At 41.9% G+C, this 10,016-nt stretch overlaps 1 protein-coding gene across 1 annotated transcript in view; it reads right to left on the bottom strand.

The window, feature by feature from the left end:
- Nucleotides 1-383: 383 nt before the first annotated feature.
- Nucleotides 384-10,016, bottom strand: part of ACVR1 (activin A receptor type 1) — a 29,964-nt gene continuing 20,331 nt past the window's right edge. The window contains exons 7-9 of the mRNA XM_082001714.1: nucleotides 7,170-7,367; nucleotides 2,621-2,751; nucleotides 384-1,567 (exon numbers count right to left, since the gene is read on the bottom strand). Of these exons, the coding sequence (XP_081857840.1) occupies nucleotides 1,433-1,567; nucleotides 2,621-2,751; nucleotides 7,170-7,367 (464 nt within the window). The 3' untranslated portion in view covers nucleotides 384-1,432. The remainder of the gene's footprint in view (nucleotides 1,568-2,620; nucleotides 2,752-7,169; nucleotides 7,368-10,016) is intronic.

Raw genomic sequence — 10,016 nt, 5'->3', positions numbered from 1 at the left:
CGTAAGGCTAGGGGATAACATACCTCCTTCTGCAAGACGTGCTCTAGGAGGTTGGCATGGTCATGGTTGATGTCACGTCCAAAGAGAGTACACCAGTTCCCTGCTGTACTATTTGGGGATCCAGCTCAGTACAGGAAAAACACACCCAGACAAACAACTGTTAACAGCCTCAGGACCTTGGTGTTCCACCCAGTATTGACCTGGACCAGCTCTATTCACCTGCGAGCACATGACTGGAGACGCCCACTGCTGCATTAGTATTCCTTTGTTACTAACAGGCAGTAAGAGAACTAAAACACTCTTTTGTTTGACTTGAAAACATTCTATTTAATTTATACAAATAACTACTAAATAGAAAAAGTAGATTAAAACAAAATAGTTATTTTTCTGGCAGAGTTTAAATGCATATTATATAGCTTAGAAGAAATAAAATGCATTTTCCCCACGGCATTCATGACCTAAAATTCTAGTTAACTCTTCCATTGCTTTCCTTTTCTAGATCAGTAAGATACTAGACACAATGTCATGTGGGTAATGGCTATATATATGTTCGTATTTGAACTGAAAATATGTTACAGACCACACAGCTACAAATGTGAAGCACTTAAAATGTGACTATTTGTAATATGATAATACAGAAAACAATTTATGTTTCAGGTTATATTGTGTTACAAAAACATCTGTGTAAGAAATCATGAGAGAGGCCACATAAAAATAAGCTTTAACTTTATGCACTTATTTTACAGTTTAAAAACTGGCAAGTGCACTAGTAATAAATAATTTGCAAGTTTTGTATAAACGAGAAATTCCTAGTGTTCAGCATTATTGTAAACATCAGTACACATGTAAAATGCAGCTAAAATCTTGACAGTTACATTTTCAGTTTACCAAATTCATTTCCTATTATTCAGGCATAGATCAATGTAGTATACAGCCAATCATATTTTTGGCAAGTCATGTCATTAAAATTAACAGTGACAGTGCAAGTAAGGAATGCAAAGAATTCCTAGTGCAATAAAGAAGAGAAGCACAGGCAATATTGCTGATTAAAATTTACCACTTCCATGTGTTCACCCTGGGAGTGATTAGGAGAATTAAAAAAAAAAAAAAAAAAAGAAGAGGAAAAAAAAGCTGTTCAAAGCCATTATTTAATGCCCTGATCTTGTCTTAGGATTTCTCTGTCTTCCTTCAGGCCACTACCTTTGCAACAGTACATCCAGCGTGAGTCCTTATAGCTTGACCATTTGTGAAATGCCCATGGTAGTCACTGAGCAAAGTCCACATGGTTCCGATGTCTCCCAAACAGATGGCTTGGTAAGAACTTCTGCTTCTATAAGTAGCCACATGGGGACCAATCGTATAAACTGTCTGGCCGGACTACTTCTGAACCAGACAAATGCCTTCCTATCAGGAGAGCACCACGAGAAGAAGGTCAACAGTCAGCTTTCAGTTTATCTAAGGAATTATCAATTTTGGTCAAAGTCTTTTTGATTCGCAGGGCTGTTAGTCTCGCTGATGGATTTTGATACCAGCATTCTTTCATCAACTTGGCAAGAGATGTTAATGTCTGGGAAAAGAATAAAAACAAAACATGCATGTAAGTACACAAATCACAAGTGAAGAAAGCACTAGATTGGGTTAAACACTAACACAATAAGGTTTTATTGCCTTATTAATACTCAATTTTCAGAGAGTTTACTGGTATCTATCTATCAAACATACAGCTTTCACATGTTGAAAAAACACCCCAGGTTTGTCTAGTTATTCTCTTGGTTAAACCAATTTATCAAAGGGCTGTCTGGAGTGACAAACTAGCGTAATTTTAAACAATGGAATTTTGGGGATTTTTCCTAATTAAGAACACACTCTACAGACCCTCCTTTCAATGAAACTGACTCCTGCAGGATCCATGAAGGAAGCCAGAGAAGGTACAGATTTTCTGTCTGTGATCTTGTTGGGTCCAGCGCAGGTTTAAGTGGCTGCAATTCACAGCTGGCTGCTGCGGCAGCACGGGTCATGGCTCTACAGCCAAAGCCTTATAGACAGGACCTCCCATCCTTGCTGGCCCTAGCCAGCCACACAGATTCAAACCCAGCTCCGTAGCTTCAGTAATAAGGAACAAAACAGCTGGTCAACTTGGAGAGTCCAGACTGATTCTGATGAAGAAAAATAAATTTCAGCACTAGCCTTTCAAAAAGAACAACAGTCCCTGTAGGCCAGAGACCAAAATTCTGTTCTAAATCTGCGTACTTGCAAGCCACAAAGGCCTACACAGGCTACCTTGCCCTTAAAGAAATTCCCCCTTGGAAAGAGAATAACGACATAGGAAGAGCAGCTTTAAAATAGTTATTGTTAAATCATGCTACTAAAAGGTTAATCTGTGAATAGCTCAGGCTTAACAATCCTAAGTTTGCTTATTGCGTTTTCTTCCTGCTCCAAAATGAAATGGCCACGCCAGCACACTTCCGAAATCTGTACAGGTAATGCTCATGACAAGTAGCATTGGGATCATTTCAGTTTCAAGTGATAACTTAAAACAACTTTCATGACTATTTTAAAAAAAGAAAGGTCAGCTCGTATCTTCTGCAAACCACCCACAGGCACAGGCACACCCACTTACAGGGTCTGAGAACCATCTGTTGGGAATGTTTGGCCTTTGCTGATCTACACAGACCACTTTTCTCATGTCTTCAAAACTGGGGTCGTTTGGAACCAAGTCATAAAATGGTGGTTTGTAGTCTTCCACAATACCTAGCGAGACACAAACAAGAGAGGCATTATTTAATGACTGTGTCAGTGAAACAGCATTTATGCACAGAAAGAGAGAACAGATGACCCAGCCGTCTAAGAAGCACAAAAATCTTTTAAAAGTTAACACCACAGCATCAAACAGCCATTAAACAACAGAATAGCACTATCATAGGAACAGCTTTTTCTACCCAAAATGTTAATTAATTGGCTCATATTACAATTCTACAAAGTAAGAACTATATCAATTTGCAGGACTTGAGCTGAAATGAACAGAAAAATTCACTTGCCAAGAAGTCTTTTATAATGCATGAAGGTTTGCTGACTAACTCAAAACTGGGATTTCTACCAGCAAATGAAAAAAATGTAAGGTTTGCATTGTGATTTTTAATAGGCTTCCACACACTGTGCATTGTTTTATGATTCCTGAAAGAGCCCAATAAGCATGACAGTATTTACAGACCTCCACGCTGGTGCTTCAAAGAATTTCATTTCTTGTTATTAAAATAGTAAAATACCTAGGGTAATTGGCACCACATGCCATCAACAAAGCCAAACACCTAAGAGCCTGTGGCACAGGGTGTCTGAATGCATTTTTTAGGATTCTGCGTTGAAAAATGAGTTTGTGGATCTGCTCTCACAACTTGTCGCTCAGCTTGCATAAAACTGGCAGGCTAAAAAGCCTTTTGCCTACTCTCTAAGGCATGCATGCAGCACTGCTGTTTCATCAGTGGATTAAGCTCACAAATGATCTATAGGGAGCTCAACTTTCTTAGGAAGCCAATTTAAAAACTGGTGTTCAAAGACAGGCATTTGGGTCAGCAGCTTGGAAAAACACCGAGCGAATGAGGCCCTCTGTGTACAGCAGAGAAACATGAGCAGAACAATCCTAAAACTGCTTTTTAGCAGACCGGCAGCTGTCCCACAGTCAAACGTACATGAAATCCTGGAGAATTTCTGTTGCTTTGGATATACTGAAGTTGAAAAGGGTTCTCAAACTTTGCTACAGTGGTTGGGATTTAGTTTTCTTGTTCTACCAGAGATGAAGATCAAAATCCCACAGATCCTCTAAATATCTGTAAATCCCCATTTGTGATGGCTAATTTGCCTTAAGAAAATTACAGCTCCCTTAGAAAAATAGCAGGGCAGTTCGAAGATCTGGCTACCCAGGCAAGTTATACCATAACAAAGTAGCTAGCAGGCTGCAGGGTTCGCCCTACGGTATTCTGACATGGATGCGGAAGGACAGACCACATTATGTGCTGCATAAAGAAGCATCACCCACCCTCCTCCTTTAAGCAACTCATAATTGCATATACCAAACATCACCTACAGGGCTGAACTCTTGTTTTTACTCTCCTCCTGCTTCCTCCCAGAACACAGAATAAAGTTTATTGTGAGAACTCAAGAATACAAAAAGCCTCTTGTGTATCCACATTGTCTATACTTCTGGTTCAGATAAAGTAGCAGCTTTACACAAGTCAAATGCAGAGCTTCAGAGCTACATCACGTGGCTCAAGACTTTTCCAGGGTCATTAGGATACTACAGATGAACTTTATCACTAGAACAGAGTCTGGAAAGACCACGTGAAAACAGTAAATTAGCGCCAAAGTACAGGGTACACAACTGGCTATTTCAGGTAAGACATACAGTAACAAATCCGAAATGAACTGGGTCTAGCCTTTACTGCAATAGTGATTCTAGAGTACTCAATCTACCACAGCCAAACGTCACTGGCCCCACGGGACCCCCGCTGGCTCCGCAGCAGCCCGTCAGCGGTGCCAGCGAGCCACTGCAACCTCTAGCCCACCCCGCTCCGCTCGCAGAATTGTCCCTGAACTGTGACACGCTTCCCTCGCCCACTGCCCCGGGACAGCCAGCCAGCCGCTCGCTCCGAGGGAGACCCGAGGGTCACACGGCACGACCTAAAGCTTGCTGCTTTCTGGACAGTTTTAAGATGACTTCTTTAATTTACAATATATTGTATTTTTTCCCCTGGGGTTGCTGGCTTTTTGCTACCCGAATCAACTAGAACTCACACACACAGTAGCATTTCCTTCACCTTTATTCCTCCTTACTTTAATGTCAGTTTGTCCTGTGCATGCACGAATCTAACTGCTGGAGCAAAGCAAGACCTACGCAAACCCCTAAGCCCTGCAGATGTAGCGATGATCACATACCAGGGGTGGCTTTGAGCAGTAACCACCTTTCAGCTTCTGGTGTTACTATTAAAATTGAACAAGATCACAATACTGGGAATGAGACTTGACATGTTCTTGTATCAGAACAATACCTACTCTTTTTGCTGCATACATCTTCAGGTAACCCCTCTGACAGTGAAGGGAGAAGGGGGGTGAGGTCAGGAGCTCAGCTTTGGCCACCCCACAGAAAGCCTATGCAAGTGCCCTTCCGCTCCTGCAGTCAGTCCCGTCACTGCCACCGGCTTCCAGCAAGACAGGAGCTGCTCACTATGGACCCTTCAAGTTAAATTGCACCAAAACAGCAGTCCACCTGCACAGATTACCCTGCTCTCTTGATCACAGAGAAATGCCAAAATGGTTCTCTTCAGAGCTAGCAAAGCAAGCTCTTAGGCTTACAAGGAGACTTAAATTAGCCACCTGAGTCTACCTGATGCATTCTGCTACCTCCAAGTCAGCTTTGTTTAAGCACCCTGTAAGTATCCTAGAGAAGACAGTGGCTTTGGACAGTGCTCCAGGCCCCAGGGAATCTCACAGCAAGCTTGGAAGGTCTGCAAATCTTCTCAGAAGTGTCACCTTCCAGCAGCCTTCTCATATAAGAAGCCTCATTGCAGTGTTTCTGGAAACAACTAGCCGCCTGTGGCTGCTGTGCTGAGAATTACCCCGAACAAGGGAGCAATACCTTCCCCCCCCCCCCCCCATATTCACAGTTAAGTTATTTTGGCCACCAACAGATAAAAGTAAGTAAAAGGTTCATATTTAGAAGTCCTTTGCTTCGATAGAATAACAACATTTGTTTGCTTCTAGAGCTGCGGCACATTTGCCCATCCTCTCTCCCCCTCTCCATAGTCCAGTGTAACACCAGTTGGACAGGACCTCCCCTGGGGTCAGGGAATGGAGGGAAGATAATGCATGAGAAACAATATGAGGCTAGTACCTTAACTTCCACTGGAATTTGAGCCAGGGTTTGTTACTCTGTACTAGCTACCACAAGTGTTCACTGTCATACCTTACTGCCGCCTACCTCTGTCCACTCCCTGCTCCTCTCCACAAAACCACTCGTACTCCCTCCTTTGGGAGGTAACTGCTCTTTGAGAACATCTCTAAAGCTATCTTAATCCTTTCCTCCAAAGTCTTCCCTCAAATTTTGACTTGCAATAGCTCTCACCAAAAAAAAAAAAAGCGCCCTCAATTCTTCTGACTGCTGCCTATCATTCTGCCCATGTCTCCTTCAGACAAGTTCATACTTGGATCCTAAGCTGGCAGGCACCCCAGCTGGCACCAGCCCTACCTGCCCTGTGGGGTTCCAGCCTACTATCAGGGCTCAGAGGTACTGCAGCAAACAGATGACTAGTTGTCCTTTCCTGAAGAAAATAAACCTGTTATCTGATGTCAGTTACAGAATCCCAAATTTGGATTTAGTAGGAATAGATCAGATGCAGAGCAAATAAGCGCGCACAACGATTCAGAATTTCCTCAGATTTAAACACGTCACGGTGAGCAATCCACCACCGCCAGTGTCTGCACACACGCCTGAATGGCATCTTCTGCGTTCGCCTGTCCGCTTGGGTCCAGTGAGTACAACCTGGGGTCCAGCAGTCAGAAAGGGCTCCTGAATTGACAAGCACAAGAAATCACACCAACAGATACCCAGCTTAAGGTTCTTAAATTCAGACTCCCTTGCCAAGGAAACATGAAGCACACTGTGCACTAGAAAACAGAATTGCAATGCAAGCAAAACTGCACTTTGACCAAGTCCTGCTTTGTGAGTACATTTCACCTGGTAAAGCAAGAGCATCCCTGAATTCTGATCACTTCACTTCCTCCATATTTTCCTTTTGTTCCTTAGGTTTTGTCATGAGAAACAGCCACATAAAAGAATCCACTATGGTTTAATGACACATAGGAAAAGTTTAGAGACTTTATGATCTAAAATTTCAACTTAAGTAACCATTTGGTATGAATTATTTCTCATCATGATTTAAGGTGTAGCAGGGGACCCTCTTTCTTTTCTACCTTAACAGAAACGACAACAACACTCAGCCACTGTACTCAACTTATCAACAACTTCAACACAAGCAGCAAAGTGTCAGGAATCAAAATACTTTGGAGGTCCGGTATTTTACTGTGCATCCTATGCATTTTGGCGGTAGATGCTTTGCTGTGAATTACCATTTGCTTAGCCCCTTCTAAAAACAAGTAAAGGAGTCCCAAATACTTACCGTTGCTAACCATGCGTCTAGCTACTTCCCAAAGGACCAGCCCAAAAGCCCAGATATCGACCCTTTTATACGAGTCAAAGCAGTCTGCCTGGATAGTTTCATCCAAGACTTCTGGAGCCATGTAGCGTTTGGTACCCACACGGGGATTGTTCCCCACATCCAACTGATTCGTGCTTTGGGAGTGCATTACTGCAAGGCCTGAAGGACAGAAAGAAAAACCGCTGTTAAGTACTCTTTCAAACTATCGCAGCACACGTTTAACATCACATGTGAGCAGTGACACCCATTAGACAGTTTCTAAAAAGAAGGAGCTGGGAGTCCAACTGTCCAAAGACCAACTGGGTCAGCTCCAAACTAGCCATCAAAAAATAGCCGCTGTGTCTGTAGACATAGACCAATTATCTCCTCAGGGATTACCGTTAAGCATGTTATTGCACTGTTGCAAAATGCTGTCATTAAGTGTTCTGCAGCCACTGGATGTCACCAGCGCTCTAGGCACGTATACATAGAAGGCCAAACATCTGTTACTTAGAAGAAAACAATTTTACACGGCATTCAAATTTATTTATAGAACTTTGGGGTAGGTGGATATATCCGAACTGCGGGGAAGAGAGAAGAAAAACACTGCATGATGGATATACACAAGTTAAAAAATAAAGCTAGAAAATAAAAACACCGTATTTGCAGTAGCTTGAAAAATAAACATCCTCAAGCTGATCTAAAATGAGTCAGTCAAAACCACTCTACCTGGTTTCTACTAATTACCGAACATTTAAGCAAAGAACATGATGTTGAGGGACTAAATTACTACAAACTTGGAAACACACAGAGTACTCATTTTGCCATGGTAAACAGAGAGCACTGCAAATTGAATAGCAACAAGTGCATGACATAACTAAGCAATAGAAAAGACGACAGACACAAACTCCCTAATTTCCTCAACAACTCTTGTAAGAATAACATCTACTACTTACATTTAACATTAGTTTATTTTAGGTGAAACTTAAAAAGCTTTAACTCAGTCCTACAAAAAATTAACCTATCACCAGATCATTGGGGTTTTTTCCTTTCCAAAAAAACAGTCTGTATTTCACCATAACAAAAATTTGGAAACCACTTTCCTACAATTTAAATGCACTTCAAGTAATTACAAACTGCTTAGAAAATGATGATGGCACCTCTAGAAAGATACCATTTACTGACCCCATGACTGCTGAGAAGATAATTTGGAAAGCCTGCTCTCAAGATAAAAATTTTTATTGTCATATACATACACACAGAGGACATATTTACACACACTTATACATTTATGTATTTGTTTATATTAATTTATATTATACAACATGTATGGATTATAGTATTTTTTTAAAAAAACTTGCACACTGGAAACAAAGGTTAGAAAACAAATTTCCTGGCAAACTCTGAAGTTGTCAAGACTTTGGAGAACACTTTGATAAAAATCGTAATGCTCCATCCAAATTGGGCAAAACAGATTCAATAGATTGACAGGTCAAAGGTTCGAGGCTGAGGGATGCAAGTCAGCATCCCACACACTACAAACTAAGGAAGTGTTGCAATAAGGTCAGGGGACAGCAATGTTGTAATCAGGTTCTGATCATGGTGGCATCTGTGCTGTTTATGAGAATTGGGCAGCAGATATTGCACTGCTTCAGCTTCTTTTCACCTCTGGAGATCTCAATGCACATTTAATTTAAGTGCATGTAAGTGCTTGTCAGACAAGCTCTTACTGCAAGATACTAATTCAGAAGAAGGGACGAAAAAGGGGGGGGGGGAAGAAGGGGAGGGGGGGCAAAGAAAGCGCTTGACAGGAATACAAATTGATGAAACACTGGTTTTCAAGACACCAAAAAAAATCCTTTTTAGTGTACTGGAGTATCTGCTAGGAACAAAAATTGAGCAAATATGTTTTGTTAGCAGTCTTTGCACCTTCCTTACAAAGACCAGTGTTTCTTTCAAACAGACATTCACTGCTCTATATGGACAGGCAAGGGGATGGAGGGAGTAAGGGGGGGGTTGGGCTTTTTCTTTTTTTCATACGAGTATTATTCTGCTGGTCCATAAAGTTGGTCAACTAAGACCTATTACCATGCACATGAATTGCTTTCGAAGTAGAAGGGCAGAACTTTTCCACAGTGCTGACAGATTGAAGCAAGACTGACATCCATCCTTGGACTTTATCACACAGTTTCTGCTTAGCTAGAACACATCTGAAAGGGCCAGTTTTGTAACTGCAACTCTGGATACTTGGATTGCTGTTCCGAGATACTAGTGTCCGGCACGCTTGCTGAAGGACAAGCGGCCAATTCACACAGCTCTTGCACATGAGCCAGCCAGAAGGACCAGGACTGAATGGCCACAAACACCAAGCTACACTGCGGTGCAGGCGCGCTGCACCCAGGCTGCCGGCGACACAGACGATTACAAGACACCCATCAAAGCGATTTTATCCCTCTTTGTTTTTAGAGTTGACACCTATCCTTAATGGGTGCACTGCAAGTCCAGAACCTGGTGTGACCAACAGAACCCAAGTCCAGCTTAGCTCTGGGCAGCTGTAGTGAATCTTTCCATCTGCTCATACTTACCAGTCTCTAAGTGCCATTTTGCTTGTATGGTGCATGTGTTGAAACAGAGGAGACCAGAGGAGGAAAAAATACAAAGCTATACAGAAAAAAAGGGTCTGAATATATGGCAAACGCAACAAATTCTTTGGTAACTCTCCTTTACAGATAAGGAACAAATGAAGAACATGCCAGATACACGCCTGAGGATTTCATGTTTAAAGAAAATAGCTGTTTTACCACCATAAAAACTGACTGGGAAATGTTT

The sequence above is a fragment of the Phaethon aethereus genome (genome assembly GCF_964289735.1).
Source record: "Phaethon aethereus genome assembly, chromosome: 6".
Taxonomy (NCBI): Eukaryota; Metazoa; Chordata; class Aves; order Phaethontiformes; family Phaethontidae; genus Phaethon; species Phaethon aethereus.
This window is presented reverse-complemented; position numbering and strand designations above follow the sequence as displayed.